General features: G+C 33.7%; 1 protein-coding gene across 2 annotated transcripts in view; it reads left to right on the top strand.

The window, feature by feature from the left end:
• LOC123272575 (rap1 GTPase-activating protein 1-like) overlaps positions 1-19,965 on the top strand; it is a 211,631-nt gene that overhangs the window by 43,871 nt on the left and 147,795 nt on the right. Inside the window, exon 1 of one of the 2 annotated variants that reach the window (XM_044739467.1) lies at positions 16,023-16,585. The exons of the other annotated variant lie outside the window; for it this stretch is intronic. Within the exon in view, the coding sequence (XP_044595402.1) occupies positions 16,545-16,585 (41 nt within the window). The 5' untranslated portion in view covers positions 16,023-16,544. Of the gene's footprint in view, positions 1-16,022; positions 16,586-19,965 lie in introns of those variants that run through there. 2 annotated transcript variants of the gene reach the window in all.

Genomic DNA, 19,965 nt, shown 5'->3' with positions numbered 1-19,965 from the left:
TAAACAATTACTAAATATTAATAAATACGTATTAAATACTAATAAAATCTCAAAACTGGTCCAAATAAAAATTTTATTTGTATTTAATAAATTTTTTATTTGCGCATGAGCCAAATACGTGTTTTACTAAATACAAATAAGCATTTATTAGTATTTAATAAAACTGTCTCTCAGTGTGGGTTTAATACCTGACTTCATTTATAAGAACGATTTTATGTTGTCTCATGGCAACAAATCGCAAGTATACACGGAAAAAAAAAACTGTTGCTGCTACAGGTTAAGTCTGTGGATTCTACATTCCACTTTCCTGTAGCTGCAACAAGGTTGGGCCTGTAGCAGTTACAGGCGTGGTCCTGTGATAGCTACAGGCCTAGTTTTGTAGCAACTACAGGTCTAACCTTCTTGCAGCTAATCTTAGCCCTAACACAGATACAGAGATAACACTGTCACGATTACAGGCTTAGTAGTTATTTAATAATATTTATATAAAAATATTTGGCCTGCAGTATTTTTAGCTTGGATCAGTTGATTTAAAGACGGTTTCTAAGTTGTAACTACTTTTCTGAGTTGAAAAAATGTGCTTGAGTCTTAAAAATCGACTTAATTAAAAATTTTGAAATTTTACGGAAAAATTTGTTTTTTGAATTTCATTTTTAAGGTTTTTCATAGTAGAACATTAATCATTTTTAATATGTTTAAGTTAAATAATTTTATTTCGTTTAATAATTTCATTCTTATTTATTCCTTGAAAATTTTTTAACTCTACACAGAAAAAAAAATTAACTTGATTCAAGAGAAAAATTCTTGAACCAAGAATATAATTTTGAAGAGGGTAATGAATCAAGACGAAAAATTCTTGAATTAAGTAAAATTTCCTTAAATCAAGAAAAATTTTCTTAAATCAAGAATTTTTCTACTCAAACCAAGAATATTAAGCTCTTCAAAAATATATACTTGATTCAAGAACATTTTTTTTCTGTGTAGACTGGTTAACAAGCGTGATCTAACGATTTTGGTCAAGTGATGAGGGATTTGCTGCAATGCTTTTAGAGGGTACAGTGTTGCCAGTTCATACACGTTTGACAGGCAGAGACTAAAGGTGTTTTCGGCAACGTCGCGGACAAAAAATTACTTACGACTCTAGTCAAGCGATGAGGAAAGTCCCGCGAATTTTTTTAACAAATTTTTATTCAGCAATTTAACGTTTCCCAAGATGTTTGAAAAAATTATTTATATATTCTAAAATGTTCGAGGAACAAAGTCAAATTTTTTTAAATAATTTTAGTTAGTATTGAAGATGTAATAAAAAAAAATATAATTGAGCGCGGCGTCCCGCTCATACGTTGACCAGTCTAGGGTTAAAATTCCAAATACATGCAATCACGTCTTCTAGTCCAAGATCAATATTGCAGTAAAGTAAAAGACCCGATAAATTGTTTACAAGATTATAAAACTTAGTTGTAAGAAGAGTTTTATCATATTAAAAAATTAACTATCAGCTGATCCATGTAAAAAACTAATAATTGATGTTAAGAACATGTAGGACAGAGAATATTTAAATTTTGGACAAAATACTGAGACGCTTTTTGACCAAGTAATTTTTGAACCAAAAATCATTAAACTTGGCAGGAGTATGTTAATAATAGTCCTTCGTAAATTGATTCTTCTATCTTTAAATTTAATCATTGAAAAAAAATAACAAAATGATAAATAAATAGTAGTCTAGTCAAGAAGTTGATTTCTTGCGAAAAAAATTTCCAAGGCTCCTAAAAATATGGTTGATGGCTTAAACGATTCGGAATGGCGTCTAGAAAAAGGAGTTTTTTGGATTTTTTGAGGAAAAGAAAATTACAATTGTTATTAACAAAAAACCGTTAAAAAAATTAGCCGTCTAGCTTTTTGGCAAAATCTCAAAAAGTATAAGTGATAGCTCAAATATTAAAAAAGATTCTGAAAGAGCAGAAAATTTTAGTAAAAAAGTTCTCGATTCCCGAAATTTTAGCTGCAATGTTTATAATTTTAATTAAACGTTGAAAATCGGCTTTTGCGCGGCCGTTTTGGCATGCGCGCGCCGCCATTCTAGTGAGCGTAGTTTTTTAATAATTTTTTTATGCAATTAAATATTAATTTATTAAATAAATATATTAAATAAAAAATTTTTAAAAATTCTGGTGTTATCTAAACACTTCAAACCATTTTTCAAAAAATTATTCAATTGTTAATTAACAGTTTTTTTACGGGTTTGTGTTGTCATAAAAGGCGGCATAAAAGTTTAAATAATTAATCTATAAATTTTTTGTTTCTTGGAGCCCTTTTTACAAACATACTCAACGATATGGCGTTATAAAAGTTTATAAAATATTTTTATTTCATTAATTATTAATTTTTGAAGCAACAAAAAAATTAAAAATTAAAATAATATATGTTAAATAATTTTTTTTTTTAATTCTAAGTGATTGCTGATTTTATATTATTGTTAGGCATCAAATGATTATTTTAAAAATTTTTTATGCCATTTGTTTATAAATTTTTTATAAACAAATGAATTAATTAAATATTTTTGGAAAAAATTTTTTTACCACATTGTTAGCGTGAGAAAATTATGATTTTTTAAAAAAAATTTTTTTCTTAAAAACAATATCTTATTGTTTATAATCGTTTTTTTCATATTTTGACTGTTTAAATAAATGATTAAGGAATCGTTTTTTTTTTTAATCATAATTTTCATTTCTTAAAATAATGGCAAAAAAAATTTTTTTTTTGTCAATAATTTATTAATTTATTTATTTAACAATTTGTTATAAACAATTTTTTTTTTATTTTAATTTTTTACTAGAAGATAAAAAAATTACAAAAACAGCAACCTACAACAATATGGCAAAAAAAAATTTTTTCGATTTTTTAGAAAACATTTGGATTTTGAAGCACGACAAAGTCCAAGCACTGACTCGATTTGTCAACAAACAAATTGCTGTAACTTTGCAATTATTGCAGATATAGCTTCCGATCTTCAAGTCGTTTTCGTAGAGTATAAGTTAACCTTTCTTATAAATTGTGAGCCTAACGTGTATCTCTTTTAGTTCTTTAATTACATGCATTTATTTATAAAAATTTGCATTTTCTATTTCTTACAATGCTTATATCTCATAAACTAATAATGTTATAACAAATATGCTTCAGGACTTTTTTGTTACCTGATTATCAAACTATTCAAATATATTTTTTTTATATTTTTAACTTTATTTGTTTATGAGATTTTTTAATTTTTTTTTAATTTAGTTTATAATTTCACTCTCATTTATAAGATTTTCTCAATACATATTGATTGAAACTACAAATTTTTACTATTTATTATATTGTTAAAGTCAATATCATAATTTTATCTATTATTATTCATATTGAAGAATAGGATATGATTGTTGGTTTGAAATTATTAACTATTTGATGTTTTCCGGAGTAGTTTCTGTCTCATGCTCAACAGCTGTCTACACTCAAGGCCATTTTTCTTGCGATGTACTAGAGCATGTAAATCCTGCCATGGAGAAACTTGTCTAAATTCAGCAGATATTGTTGAAGAAAATGATGATGACGACGATGACGAAGAAATCGTACCAGAAGATCAGGATGCAGAGGGAATTGGACCGGCAAGGGAATTTGTCATTAAACCTGGATACCTTCAAATCATGCAAGGTATCTATGGTACAAACAGTGATGATAGCGAAGATGATAATGATAATGATAATAATGGGAATAACGACCCGTCGACTCGTCAACAAGCTAGCGAAGTTCTAGACAATTCGATCGCATCCACATCAACATCATCGGACTACCATTTAGACTATCATAAACCAACCTTCACCGAAACGGAAAAAAAAAATAATTAATAATAATAATAATTCATAATTTTCATCTGGAACTGATAAAAATCATTTTTCTAAAAAATATCGCTTATTATTCTCACAATTTATCTCCAATCTCCTGCTTTTAATTTGTTTCCGTAGAAATAAAAGAGAAAATGAAAACTAAATTAAAAAATCTCATAAACAAATGAAGTTAAAAATATAAAAAAAATATATTTGAATAGTTTGATAATCAGGTAACAAAAAAGTCCTGAAGCATATTTGTTATAACATTATTAGTTTATGAGATATAAGCATTGTAAGAAATAGAAAATGCAAATTTTTATAAATAAATGCATGTAATTAAAGAACTAAAAGAGATACACGTTAGGCTTACAATTTATAAGAAAGGTTAACTCATACTCTACGAAAACGACTTGAAGATCGAAAGCTGTATCTGCAATAGTTGCAAAGTTACAGCAATTTGTTTGTTGACAAATCGAGTCAGTGCTTGGACTTTGTCGTGCTTCAAAATCCAAATGTTTTCTAAAAAATCGAAAAAATTTTTTTTTGCCATATTGTTGTAGGTTGCTGTTTTTGTAATTTTTTTATCTTCTAGTAAAAAATTAAAATAAAAAAAAAATTGTTTATAACAAATTGTTAAATAAATAAATTAATAAATTATTGACAAAAAAAAAATTTTTTTTGCCATTATTTTAAGAAATGAAAATTATGATTAAAAAAAAAACGATTCCTTAATCATTTATTTAAACAATCAAAATATGAAAAAAACGATTATAAACAATAAGATATTGTTTTTAAGAAAAAAATTTTTTTTAAAAAATCATAATTTTCTCACGCTAACAATGTGGTAAAAAAATTTTTTCCAAAAATATTTAATTAATTCATTTGTTTATAAAAAATTTATAAACAAATGGCATAAAAAAATTTTTAAAATAATCATTTGATGCCTAACAAGAATATAAAATCAGCAATCACTTAGAATTAAAAAAAAAAAATTATTTAACATATATTATTTAAATTTTTAATTTTTTTGTTGCTTCAAAAATTAATAATTAATGAAATAAAAATATTTTATAAACTTTTATAACGCCATATCGTTGAGTATGTTTATAAAAAGGGCTCCAAGAAACAAAAAATTTATAGATTAATTATTTAAACTTTTATGCCGCCTTTTATGACAATACAAACCCGTAAAAAAAGTGTTAATTAACAATTGAATAATTTTTTGAAAAATGGTGATACAACTTTTATTACCGCGGAATCATATTGTTTGAAGTGTTTAGATAACACCAGAATTTTTTAAAATTTTTTAATTAATATTTAATTGCATAAAAAAATTATTAAAAAACTACGCTCACTAGAATGGCGGCGCGCGCATGCCAAAACTGCCGCGCAAAAGCCGATTTTCAACGTTTCATTAAAATTATAAACGTTGCAGCTACAATTTCGGGAGTCGAGAACTTTTTTACTAAAATTTTCTGCTCTTTCAGAATCTTTTTTAATATTTGAGCTATCACTTATACTTTTTGAGATTTTGCCAAAAAGCTGGACGGCTAATTTTTTTAACGGTTTTTTGTTAATAACAATTGTAATTTTCTTTTCCTCAAAAAATCCAAAAAACTCCTTTTTCTAGACGCCATTCCGGATCGTTCAAGCCATCAACCATATTTTTAGGAGCCTTGGAAATTTTTTTCGGAAGAAATCAACTTCTCGACTAGACTATAGGTAGCGTTCGCGCGTAAAACTGCCTTATTTCCGGGCCCATCACATATTCAAGTAAATAAACTTTACTATAAAGAAATTACTCATAAACTTACAACCAATATAATCTTTGAGATTGATTTAATTTTTTGGTTAATCTTTACTTTAGTTTAGATTACTTATAAGACAAAATTATTAAAATGCAACTAGGTTTGAATAGAAAACTAATTATCAACAAAAAATTTCATTTACTATAGTAAATAAACTATAGTTTAATTTTTTTGAACAGTGTTGGGAGTATTGACAGTCAGCCTGATAATCTTCAATGCATTTTATGTGTTTCAAATAAACAATCCGATATATTCAATTGGCATTTGTTATCACTAGTCCAAACTGAATTACCGACAACAGACTGTATTACATGCTCTTAATATGTTGATTCATAATAATCAAATTAAATTTTAAACTTATAATGGAGCTGATACAGGAACACGCTGCAGGCCTAAGACCTGTAGCAGCTACAGTTTTTTTTTTCCGTGTAGTACTGCCGTATGCCAACGCGTTATGAAGCGTGCAAGAAAAGCCATTCTTTAAAGTTGCAATCCAAATATATAAGCTTGAATAGATGATTTTTTTTTAAATAACTTTTTTTTAATCTCAGGCGAATGTCATTGGCTGAATAAATAATATAAAATGAAACTTTTGAAATTTGAATAATTTAAGTTTGAGTGCAATGAAAAATATGATGATAGGATGTATGGCAACCGGAGGGGGATATAATTCTACTAAATTTAACATCAACAATAATCCATGAATTAGAAGTTGTTACATGGAAAAATTCATTGAAAAGGGGAGATGTAGTGTGGAAACCGCAGATAACTTCGATGCTTTTTTCATCCAAACAATGTGCGTTATATGTTGAACATGATTAAGGGTGCTGTATGATCCCATTATGCTAAAGTCACCCTTCAATTAAGTAGTATCTTGTTCGTGCTCCTAAACATTTGTGACCCCTATTTTTGAAGACTAAATTGACTCGTGATTTAGAAAAGCGTTTTATATGCTACGTAAATGCAAGTAATAAAATCGTTGGATTATAACTATTTGAAACTCATAATTATTTTTTATTATAAGTTTTGTAAGTGATAATTTATTTATTAAGTTATAAGAATCCAAAAAAGAACTAAGAAACAACAAAGTCTCAAGTTGTAATAAATGAAATTAACCGTTTTTCCAGACTTTTCATTGTATTCAGATTGCCCCCTAAATATAGCAGATTCTCTCTCTTACAAAATCACTTTTAGCCTATGAAGTGGACCAATTAACTAGCAGTTAGCTTATAGAAGAGTGTATACAAATTGAACTAGACTATAGACTGCAGTGAGATAAAAAGGTTGTGAGGATCTCGTTGATGGAATATAAATTGACAATGAAAGTGGAGATAAAAATCTAGGACAAGTTTTCGTTAAATAATTTTGATACACTAACTTACTAACATTTTTATATGAAAAATAATCTTATAGTTGAAGACGTGCCGTATTTTTAAACTATTTACTTTTCAAAATCTTAAAATTAAAAAAATGAAGTGCCATTCGTTTAGCCTTTTGCTACTGTTTCATAGAAAAAAAACTTCACGAAATCAATGATGATGATTGGAAATATTTTTGAATCGTTAATCAATTTATTAAGTTAAATAATATTTGGACTGACAGGTTCAGAAATCAATATATTTTTGTGAGCTTTTGTGATCGATAATTTGATCTCTAAAAGACTTGCATCGGGGTTATTACTACAGGATTCACAGTAAACAGCGTTGTGAAGATTATCGAAAAGACTTCCTGTAAGAGTTCTTTTTTTTTTCATCCTACTTATTTTTATTTGTTTATTTCTTTCTTATCATCACAAGAGGAGCCATTATAAGTTCACATCAATATAAGATATTCTGTGAACAGGCAAACAACCAGAATCCGTTTATCTATATAAATTTTAAGATCGTGAGCTCCACATAGTTCTTTCAGTTGTTTATATGTGCAACTAAAGTACTATTACATTACAATCGTGACGCCAAGGTATGCAATGTAAAGACAAAATAGTAAAGGATAAAAAGGACAGCGAGGAGAGAAGAGACTCCATCACGTTTATAATTCCAACATGAAAGCATCAAGAAAAAAGCACCTGAATTTTTATTATTTACTACCCTAGCGGCTTTGATGACCTGGGGAAAAATCGGATAAAACTCCAAGATTCTGCGGAGTATACTCCGTAATGGAGTTTTCTCGATACCCATACAAAGTTTGGAAATCGGCCCTAGACTGGGCCAAGAATGTCGATTAATGGCACAGTAATGGCAATTTTCAATGGCCAATAAACGGCTTACAGTTGGCATGATAACCACGGCCCATTAATGGCATTAAACTATTGGGCCATTGATGGCAACCAGCAATGGGCCAGACATAATTTGAATTATCGGCCCATTGATGGCAACCAGCAATGGGCCAGACATCATTTGAACTATCGGCCCATTAACGGCAAACAGTAATGCGCCAAATATTTTTTCTACTATCGGTCTACTAATTTCAAGCTGTTCTGCGCTAATTATGATTTTAATCGTTTGTCCTTCAATCGCTGATTGCTGTAATAACAGTTATTATTATAATTAATCACTTACACTTTATATTTCACTTTGAAATTATTATTATTATTGCTTCATTATTTTTATAAGGATTATTATGTATTAATAATTTTAATGTTAATTTTATATTAATTATAATTAATAATTATAATTATATTAATATAATTATATTAATATTAATTATTTTAATAATAATGTTATTGTAATATTATTATATTAAATAGATTATAAAGATAAGGATTATTATATTAAATAGATTATAAAGATAAGGATCTTTGTTTTCGACCCTGTTCTCGATCTCCTTGCCCTGACAACCACCGGCCAACTTTTCCGGCAAAATTTTTGCAATCTTCACAGTCACCAAGTTTCTCTTTTACTACATCTGCAATAAAAAAAATAAATAAATAATTCGATACATTAAAAAACACAATTATATAAAAATCATTTTCATACCTTCCATACACTTAAATGTTTCTGTTGCGCTAAAATTAAGTTTTCACACGCCTTTTATTCTTTTCTCAGTACCAGAGTAATTTTTTTCAACATTTTTGGTCATCAGTGCAGATGCCATTTTACAAATGCATCCTTTCGCTGTTTTTTCGCCAAAAATTTTGATCCGGAAAAATGCAAGCTGGAAATAATTATAATAGTTTATAATAATTTTCTCCCAATATTTAAATCATTTTCACTAGAACAAAAGCTTGAATCAATTTTATAAACCTTTTGTCTTTGTACATTTTTTAAATGATTGTATGTTTTATTTTGTAAAATATTTGCAATTGTTAGGTACCTGCTATTTTTAATATAACTATCAGTATTAAAATTATTTTTTTTAATTTACTTACTTTTTTTACTTTATTAGTTCATTCAATAAACCAAGTTTTACTTTCACACTTAATAATAATGGATATAATAAAGATAATAATTATTATAATAAAAATTATTTATTATATTTATTATAATAGTCAATATTTAAACAAACGAATTTAAATACGTACGAAACGGTCAGTCACGATGTCACAAATAAACTGAAATAAGAGATACACACACACACACACACACACACACACACACACACACACACACACACACACACCCCGTGTCGGGCTTGCTGGGTCCCGCATCGGGCGCCTCCTCAGGTGGCGGATAGGGGAATGCCCGGCATATCTGCACGTCAGATGCGTCGGGTACCGAGGAAACAGAATACTCGGGGTGGACCAAAACCTAGCAAAAGATGATATGGAAATGTCAGAAGATTTTCAAACATCGTTTACAGTACAGAGGATGGATACGTCAGTGCCGGCGAGAGAAGGCGTGCAAACGGGCCTAAACTTGTCGTTATCAAGTGACCGTTTGAACAGTGGAGTAGACCCCATGGCTCTGCTGTCTAGCAATGCTAGCAAGGTTACAGGGAGTACGAAATCAGCCCAGATGGCAGAGAACGGACAGCTGAGCAACATTCCTTCAAAAAGTGGAGGACCTTTTGCTCCTGCCACTAATCAAACCCACCGAGGAAGAATGAACTCTCTACCGACCGTCACCGGCCAACAGTCACCAATGGAGAGGCTCGGCAACAAGATTGATGAGTTAGCCGACTTCATAAAAGACAAAAAGAATCTTCACCATGAGATCAGAAAATTGGTTTCGTCTATTAGTACGGCATATAGGCTGGCCAACAAATCACCAACGAAGTCGGCGTCAACGACTCAAACATCTCCGAGTCTGAACAAAAAATCACAGCCACCTCTGACCACTCCTAAGAAATTACCACAGCAAGGAGATGGCAACAAGAAGAAGCCGCTGTCCACGCCCAGCCCTTCCTCAGATATTGACAAGCCAGCACAGAAAAAGACAGCCCGGGATGATATCTGGACCAAAGTGACTCGGCAAAACAAGAAAAAGAAAGAACAGGAGCCAGTGACTCAAACTGCTACAGCCCAAGACCAGCCAAACAGCGGTGGCTCCAAGAAACCAAGGAGGAAGAAGACAAGAACTAAAGCTGTCCTAGTCCAACCAGCTGAAGGGCGAACATACGCCGATCTCCTGAAGGAAATCAAGGCCAAGGTAAGCCCTGTCGAGACGGGCGTAGACATAAGGTCTATTAAAAGACGAAACACGGAGGCGTTCTCCTTGAAATGGCTCGAAAGTCCGAAGACAGCAAGGCATTCACCGATGCAGTAAGGGCAGCCACTGCAAACATCGGCACAGTCAAGACGCTAACACCAACAACAACGATCGAGATCCTCGACTTAGATGAAATCTCTACCGAGAGCGAAGTCCGTGAAGCACTCAAACGTGAATTCACTGACAACCTGGAGGTCAAACGGGTAAATTTGACAAAACCCACACCACGAGGTAATCGGGCAGCCTTCTGCGAACTAGACGAGCCCAATGCGATTAAGGCCCTTGACAAGGCCCGTATACGGATCGGTTTGGTGAACTGTCGTATACGCCCAGTAGTAAAAGTAACACGTTGTTTTAAATGTCTTGGTTATGGACACCAAACACGTCAGTGTGCGGGACCAGACAGAAGCAGGTGCTGCTACAAATGTGGCGGAGAGAACCACAAGGCCGTAAACTGCACGGAGAAGTTAAAATGCTTCCTTTGTGCTTCGGACAAAAGATGCCCAGGATAGTCTATGCCATATTTCTGGCACTGGAGCGTGTAAGGCATTCCGCAAAGCACTTGCAGAAGCCATGAAAGGTCAGAAATGACACGCATACTACAAGGCAACCTGAATAGGTGCGCCTTGGCGCAAAACCTGCTGCGCCAGCGTGTTTTCGAAGATAAAATTGATGTCTGCTTTATCTGCGAGCAATATCTAAACATCGAAGGTAAAACATGGTTCGCAGACGAAACGGGCACGGCAGCAATTTGGATTGTGAACACAAAGAACGTTACCGTCAACAACAGCGGAGGTGGAGCAGGTTTTGTCTGGATTCAAACCCCACAACCTACTTCATGAGCGTCTATCTCTCACCTAACGAAGGGATTAGTGTGTTCCGACAGAAACTCGCAAATATAGAAGATGCGGTCACTAAGTTCGACGGCGAAGTTATCGTAGCTGGTGACTTCAATGCTAAATCGGCTGAATGGGGCGCTGATTTCTCCGACACCAGAGGCAACGAGGTCGCTGACGTCGTGGCTAGACTCGACCTCATAGTGCTAAATACTGGGAGCACCACGACTTTCAGAAGACCGGGGTACCAAGAGTCCATCCTCGACATTTCGTTGGCGACTCCAAAAATTGCCAACATGATTGAAAACTGGACAGTATCCGAAAAATACAGTGGCAGTGATCACCAGTTCGTGACATTTAACGTTGGATTGGCATCTGCTCCGGTACCACAACACGACCTTTCTAAGCGAAAGTGGAATGTCAGGAAGCTTGATCCAGAGGCACTGCGAGCTTCACTTGCACGGAGCTGGTCTACCCTTCAGAACAACCCGACTCCGGATACTTGCAGCGAGACAGAAAGGACAGTACTAAATACGATGAAGGAGATTTCCGCCGCATGTGACGCCTCTATGCCGCGGTTGAAAAACCGGAGTTTTCGCAGGCCGGCGTACTGGTGGTCAACAGACATAGCGGAACTTCGCAAAATGTGCCATCAACTACGTCGCCGCGCAACGAGAGCCGCCAAACGCTCCCCAAACCAGGACTTGTATTCAAAAGAGTACAAGCAGGCCAAAAAGATGCTAAATCGAGCCATCAAAGCAAGTAAAGCAAAGTTGTGGAAAGAGATCTGCAACGATCTCGACAATGACATCTGGGGTAAAGCCTACCAAATTGTCGCCAAACGACTTGGAAAGGCTTCACCAGAGGCGCCGAAGTCTCCAGCCTTAATGGATAGCATCGTAGCGGAGCTTTTCCCCAAACACCCGCCGCGGGAGAAGAAACACTACACTAAAAACAACGAAGTAACGCCCTTCACAACTAAGGAACTACAAGACGCGGCCAAGTCACTCAAAACAGGAAAGGCACCTGGACCTGATGGCATCCCGGCATCGGTGATCAAGATTATAGCCCTGGAATACCCAGACTTACTCCTGAACACCTACAACGCATGCTTAGCAACTGGCACCTTTTCCGCGGTCTGGAAACGGCAGAGATTGGTTCTCTTAGACAAAGGTAAGGGAACCCCCATAACACCTTCGTCGTTTAGACCACTCTGTATGCTAGACATTGCTGGAAAACTGCTCGAGAAGCTCATACAAGGGAGACTTCGCGACGACATCGACCGTGCTGGAGGTTTTGCCACCAACCAGCATGGCTTCCGGCAAAGGTCATTCGACAGTCGGAGCGATCAAGAAAGTCATAAAGACAGCAACACAAGCATGGTCTGGTAGCCTCAAAGCTCGTAAAGTATGTCTTCTCCTCACGCTAGATGTCAAAAACGCATTTAACAGCGCAAATTGGGGAGACATTTTAGACGCTCTGGAGCACAAGTTTGACGCGGAGCCAGAAAATCTGGCACTAGTCGACAACTACCTTGACGATAGAAAGCTAATAGTGGAAACTACTGAAGGCCCACAAGAATACGCCATAACGGCTGGCGTGCCGCAAGGCTCAATAATGGGGCCTGATCTATGGAACGCAGACTACGACGAGCTTCTTGAAATCCCGTTGCCAGAGCAAGTAGAGCTAACAGGCTTTGCAGACGACGTTGCAGCCACTATAGTGGCGGACAGCGTGGAAGAGGCCGAACTGCTAGTTCGGGAAACCATCGACACCGTCGAGACTTGGCTCGATAAGCATCACCTGAAACTCGCCAAACAGAAAACCGAGATGGTCGTTTTGACCCGTCAAAAATGGTTTCCAAAACCATTCGCTATGGACATGGGAGGAACAACGCTGACGTCAACAAGGGCCCTGCGGTATCTAGGGGTAATGATAGACGAGAAACTATCTTTCCGTGAACACCTCGACAGTGCATGCAAGAAAGCCAGCAAGACTGTGTCTAGCCTAGCACGAATTATGACCAACACCATGGGACCAAGAACAATAAAGAGAAGAGTTCTTCTAGAAGCAGTCCACTCGGTACTGCTTTATGGAGCGGAGATATGGGCAGACATATTAAAGCAGAAGACCTACCGGCGAAAGATCGCAGCAGTACAGCGGCGAGGCGCTCTCAGGGTTGCCTGCGCCTACCGCACAGTTTCCGAAGCGGCTGTATTGGTCATTGCAGGAGCCGCGCCCATCGACCTATTAGCGTTCGAAAGAGCAAAACTCTATGACGCTTAAGACAGTGATGATAACATGAAGGACGCAAGAACGAGGATAAAGGCGGAAACGCAGCAAGAGTGGCAGGACCGATGGACATCGGGAGAGACGGGCAGATGGACGGCGCGCCTGATCCCAAACATCAACGTCTGGCTCTCTCGGAAGCACGGGGATACGGACTTTTGCCAGACCCAGCTATTGACGGGACATGGGCAGTTCAATGCCTATCTTTTCAAGATGGGTTTGCACAGCACACCAACGTGCAAATACTGCCCGGATAAAATCGACGACTCCGAACACACATTCTTCGAGTGTGCTCGATGGAAGGACTACAGAAGAAACACTGAAGAGATCATAGGCACCAGGCTCTCCCCCTCAAGCCTGGTGACCTATATGATCAAACAAGAGGAAAACTGGTCAGCTGTTGCAGTTTATGCACAGCACCTCCTGAAAGACAAAATCGCAGAAAGGGACCAGTAGCCAGGAGTAGGCGTCGTGAGACGCAGCACGACTGGATTGAAGTAATGCTAACGCGGTTCCAATCCAGTCCTCCCCGTACCATCTAGGGGAGAGGGGAAGAGGAATGTTTTTTTTAGTGGGTAAAAATCTCCACACTACCGACTATCGATATCTGCCGGAAGATGGGCGGCAGAGTTAACGATACCGATGTCTTTTGAAGATCTTTTTTCGTACCTCTTTAAAAAAAAAAAAAAAAAAAAAAAAAAACACACACACACACACACACACACACACACACACACACACACACACACTTACATATACATGATACGCGTGGCGCTGCTTTATTGTTTTCTGTAGCTAGGCATAGTACTTGGCTATCAGTCTAATACAGCGACTCACAAAAATACTTTGACTAAGAAAAACTTGGTGCACGCGGATTTGGTCTTTAACAAAGCTTGTGTCGTTTTTGGTAACTCAGGATGTCCTTCTTCTCTTAGTAGTAATAAAAGTTCAGCCATTACAATTAATTGAAGACTGTTTAAATTTTTTAAGGCCCACTGTCGAAGTTTTTCTTGAAAACTTTTATTTGAACCAGTTTTATCTTCAATGTCATCACTTTCATTATTTTTGTCGCTTAATTCATTACTTGTATCATTCTCATCATTATCAATATCATTGTCACAAATAATATCAGAATGAATGCAAATGTCATCACTATTTACACTGTTATCATTTACACTATTATTGACACTTAGGTTACTTGAGTTATGTACTGAAATATTTGCATCGCATTGTTCATCGTTATTTACATTTTTTTTTTAATTCTCTAAATTTTTTTAATCGCTGATATGCTTGTGACATTGTGAAAACAAAATTAATTGGTCAATATAACCTACAACATAAGACATGTAAATGAAATAAATGTGCTCTGAGAACTGAGAAACAGATTTTTGGCGCATGCGCAAGGACGTATGGATTTGATTATCGGCCGATGAACGGCTGTTGATCGCATGCTATTTTTATTTACGATTGAATGGCTAATGACAGTTTGCCAGATATGGGCCATTAAAAATTGCCAACGCTTGGCCGACCGTTCGTCGCCTAACATCGGCCGATGTATGGCTTTGTCGCCATCAACGGCAATTTTGTATGGGTATACCGACGGAGTTTTAGCGGTGTTTTAGCGAAGAAAACTCGGATAATATCCACACAATATTGCTGATGTTTACCCGGAGTATTCTTGACGTTCTAATGGAGTTTTCACTGTTTTATTAAACTTCTATCAGACTTTTGAGCTCGAAGAGCTCAGAGAGCTCGAAATAACATACAAATTATATTTTTAAGCTCGAAGAGCTCTTTAAAAGAATTTTCAAAATAAATTAAGTTTTCAATGCAAAAAATGATGAAATAATGGAAATAAAACCCTTTCTAATTTGATTCATGATGATTTTAGAAATTTTTCAAAATTATGAGCCATCCTTCAAATTTTTTCACCAAAGTGATTTTTAAGGTTTTAACATTCCCCCGTATTCAACAAACTTGACCGGTTTTTATTAGTATAATCAAAATATTCAAAATACACATAATTAAATGAGTTCAGAAATGATGTATCTTTAAAATACCGAGAATCAGTGATCAATTACATGCAAATTTTTGCTCGATTTTGCTCATTTATAATGGAACAAAAGAAAAAAAAGCAACATAACTCGACGCAACGAAGTATGATCGACATAAATTGAGGTCGTGATCAAAAGACGATTTGCTGTAGTGACCCTTGAGGCTATCAAACACTTTTGCCATCACTTGTCGTATCTCTTTTAGCATTTTTTCAAAAAATCTCGAAAATTCGAATGAAATAAAAACAGCGTGACTAAAATTCTAATCATACAGGCTTCTTACTGATCAAATGAATGCATTATGCACGTGTTCGTGATGCAATATCTCATACATGTATATAAGGCTCAACAAATCGCCATCACCATTATATATTTTCTTACTTGATACGCAGTAGAGAATGCAAGATAGAAGGGGTAATATATAAATATACGTATACATATATCTAAAGAGTATGAGAGTGTAAGACTGTTATTGGAAGGGAGTTTTACCGCGGGCGATGCATTGGACGAGAGCACTAAACAGTCCTCCGGTATTCTCTGGTGCGTTGTCACTTTGTCCTCTCTCACTGTATGATTTTAGATGGAAACTATACTTAATAATTATCAAATTGTTCAAAATTAGATTTAAGTTGTAGATGGTTTCAAATTCTCAATGGATTATGTTAAAACGGTGTTAAAAGCTTCTATAATTTTTTTTGTGGTTATATCAGTTAGTTGCAGTTTGAATGAAAAAATTTTGAAGTTTTCTTCTGCCACGTGGATTATGTAACCGGTCCATCAGACATTTATCATTTTTCATGAGTGATTATGAAATTTTTATAATGAGGTGTCAATTAAAATCGAATACGTCGGATTTGTGTTTAGTTGGATTTAGAGAAAATTAAATCGTTATTAAGCAATAGAAAAATATTTTAACATAAATCAAACACAGAAAATTGATCGATGTCAATCCACAAAAATTGAGCATTGTTTTACAAAAGTAAAAAAAGAGTATTAAATTTTTAATTTCTTATTCTGAGTCAACAGTAGCTGAAAGTTGATAATCATGTTGAAAATTACTATGTGGGATTATATCGGTGATTCAGGGTAAGTTGCTGACACGTGCATTAACGAAGTGAAATATCAGCTCTATAGAATAATCTTTTATTTTTTTTTTTTTTTTTTTTTTATGAAAAGTAAGTTTTATTAATTTCTCTCAAATACAAAACAGAATTTTAATAAGTATAAAAATTACTTAAACATACTTTAACATAGCAATACTTAGTGTAATTTGTACTAACTGGCTACGAGCTGTAGATCTCGTTAGTTATAAATATTAAATAATATAATTTTCTTATTACATAGCGTTAAATTAGAACATTTTATATTAACATATGAGATTTTTAAGATGTCAAAAACTATGGTATGAAAAAATACATCTGACATATTTAGAATAATCTTTTATCAATAACACTGATTCATTCTTTTTTAATATATTGAGTTACATCGGAATTATTCACTATATTTTGTTTATGAAGATTTTAAACTTATTTAAACGATGCATTTGATCAAAAAGTATCAATTTAGTTGTATAATTTTAAATGTTTACTCATTATTTTATCTTCAATGCACTTGCTGAGTTCATTTTGTTCAGTGATGATTACACATTATTCTTATTAGTTCAATTAAGTAAATTTTTTATGAGTGAAAAAAAATTATTCAAGCAGACAAAAAATTGAACAAGCTTGAAACAGGTCAAGTGCTCCATGATTAATATAATTTATTTTTATGATACTCAATGCTGTTTTGCATAATTATACCAAAAAATAAAAACCATAGTTTTTAAATATTTTCGCTTATAGTAAAAACCATGATTCAGTATTATAAATTTACTAAATTCTTGATCTGATTTCTTGTTTGTATTTATAGTGCTCATCATCACAAAAATTCGTGAAATACGTTTTGAGTAAAGAAGAGGAGGAAGTGAGTGACTGTCCTCTGTCTAAACAGTTTTATGCGTATTAAGATGATTAAGAACAAAAATTGAAGATAAAGTATCATATTTGTGATGAATTTGCAATTGTAGACTTCTTATTACTGATAGTGTAATTTTTAACTTCCCGCTAAGAAAATTGAAAATTTCCAAAAATCGGGAAGTTATTGGTTTCACCCCGTTTTTCGAAAATCGAGTTTTCAACGGATGTTGACGTTTTGAGGTCCTAGGAAGCCTCCTCGAATGTTCCCGCGATGATGTCAGTATGCCTATATGCGTGCGTGTGTGTGTGTGTGTGTGTGTGTGTGTGTGTGTGAACGGCCGTATGTAAACCTCTCATAACTTTTGAACGGCTTGACCGATTTCATCGCGGTTGGCACCATTCGAAAAGGCTTGACTAAACTTAGATTTTGACCCTGATTTGGATTGATTCGAACCAGTAGATTTTGAGAAATCTCAAAAAAACTGCAAAAAAAAATTTTTCAAATATGGTTTTTTTGGAATAACTTTTAAACGGCTTGACCGATCAATTCCAAAAACTAATCAGCTCTTAACATAAAAAAACACGTCGATTGCCCCCAGCCCGGTCGAAATCGGTTAATTCGTTCGTGAGTTATCGTTAACGAAAAAAATCGAAAAAATCGTTTTTTGGGAATTACTTTGAAATTCCTTGTTCAATCAATTTAAACTTAAAAGTTCTTAATGAGGCTTTAAAAATTGCGTTAAATGCCACCAACCACGTAAAAATCGGTTCATTCATTCAAAAGTTATTGCGGTTTAAAAATTCGAAAAATAGTGTTTTATTCAAATTCTAGCAGATTTTTGAGCTCGGAGAGCTCAAAATGATACGGAAATTATATTTTTGAGCTCGAAGAGCTCAAAAGCGTAATAAATGTAGGTTTGTGCGCTTAAGTATGAAATGAGCGGGAAGTTGCAGGGATGGCCTTTAGGGTCAACGGTTTTCCTAATTTTTTTTTTCTTAATCCTGGGTACGAACACTGATATACTGAAATCGTAGATAAGTTTCCTCTTCACCAATCTAAAAAACCTTTAGAAAAGACGCGTAGTATTTACAAGCTTCTATCAGTACTGGTATTTATTAAGTTACGTTTTGATTATGGTTGATTATAATTATGAGAAACTAAGAGAAAATACTATTTAGCTATATATGATACTTGACATAAAATTAGAATTATGTTTTTTATACAATTTGTTTTATTACTACAGTAACTTTAGCTACTATTTATAAATATACTAAATGAAATAGATTCAAGAGTCAAAAATATTATAAACTCAAACTAACAAATTTGGAAAATACAAAATCGTATGCCGTTAGCGCTCAAATTATTATAAAAAATAAATAAATAAATGTTGATAATTGTTGACAAAAAATAGGGGTGTAGTTCTATATTGGTTGATAATTGTTCATTTTTAACACTTAAGTTATGGTTATTATTCGTTAATGAAATAATCAAAAATAAAATATATTATAATAAAAGAAAATAACCATAAATAAATAAAAAATAAAAGTTTGGAAAATCCAAATGAGCATGCCTTAAGCGCTCATGTCATACACGGAAAATAAATTGTGGTAGTGGCAACAACTGTAGTTCCATTTACTGCAAGCTGTAGTATAACCTGAGACAACTCCAAACTGTGGGTAGATTTACTCCAATATTGTAGTTAAGCGTTAACTGTAGTAAAAAGTAAGATATGCTACAGCATGCGGTATTTGTAACTCTAATTGTAGTTTAATTTACTTAATATGCGGTTAACCAATCCTATAATCCTATAATAAAATTAAGATTAATCCTATAATAAAATTAAGATGAAATCCTATAATAAAATTAAGATGAAATATATGAAAATATATGTGTTGCAAACTATTCGTAACGTGATTGGCTGAAAGTAATTATAATATACATAAACGACACAATAATATATCATGAGCATATAATGTATTGTATGTATACTTTAGTTAGTTTCATTCACTGAGTGAATTTCACTCATGCGGACTACATCTAAAGTTAACTTAAAGCAGCACTCGCATTGCACACGGTAATAAGAGGCGCTACATGTAAAACTTGAGTATTTATTGAAAGAGCGCGGTTAATTTGAATACAACCAGAGTATATACATACGTATTTTATTCATCAAAATAAAATTCATTTTTAAAGTATTTGTTCTGATAAATTTTTTCCAAATAACAACTTTATCTTTTTATAAATTAACTGTCAAAATATATATATATAACCAAAACGGATTAAATTTAGCAAAAAATAAAAATAATTTTATTCTTATTGTTAATTTTTCGCACATGTACGGGTGGAGTAAGTAGTGGGGTTGTAGGGTCCCTATATTATTTTAAGTACTATATTACATATATTACCACTTACGAAAAGTATTTATAATTTTTTCTAATAGGTGAAGCCATCATGAAGTTTTTTTTCCTCTTGAAATATTAGAATTTTATTATTTAGCATAACATTTATTA

Source organism: Cotesia glomerata, linkage group LG10 (genome assembly GCF_020080835.1).
Source record: "Cotesia glomerata isolate CgM1 linkage group LG10, MPM_Cglom_v2.3, whole genome shotgun sequence".
Taxonomy (NCBI): domain Eukaryota; kingdom Metazoa; phylum Arthropoda; class Insecta; order Hymenoptera; family Braconidae; genus Cotesia; species Cotesia glomerata.
This window is presented reverse-complemented; position numbering and strand designations above follow the sequence as displayed.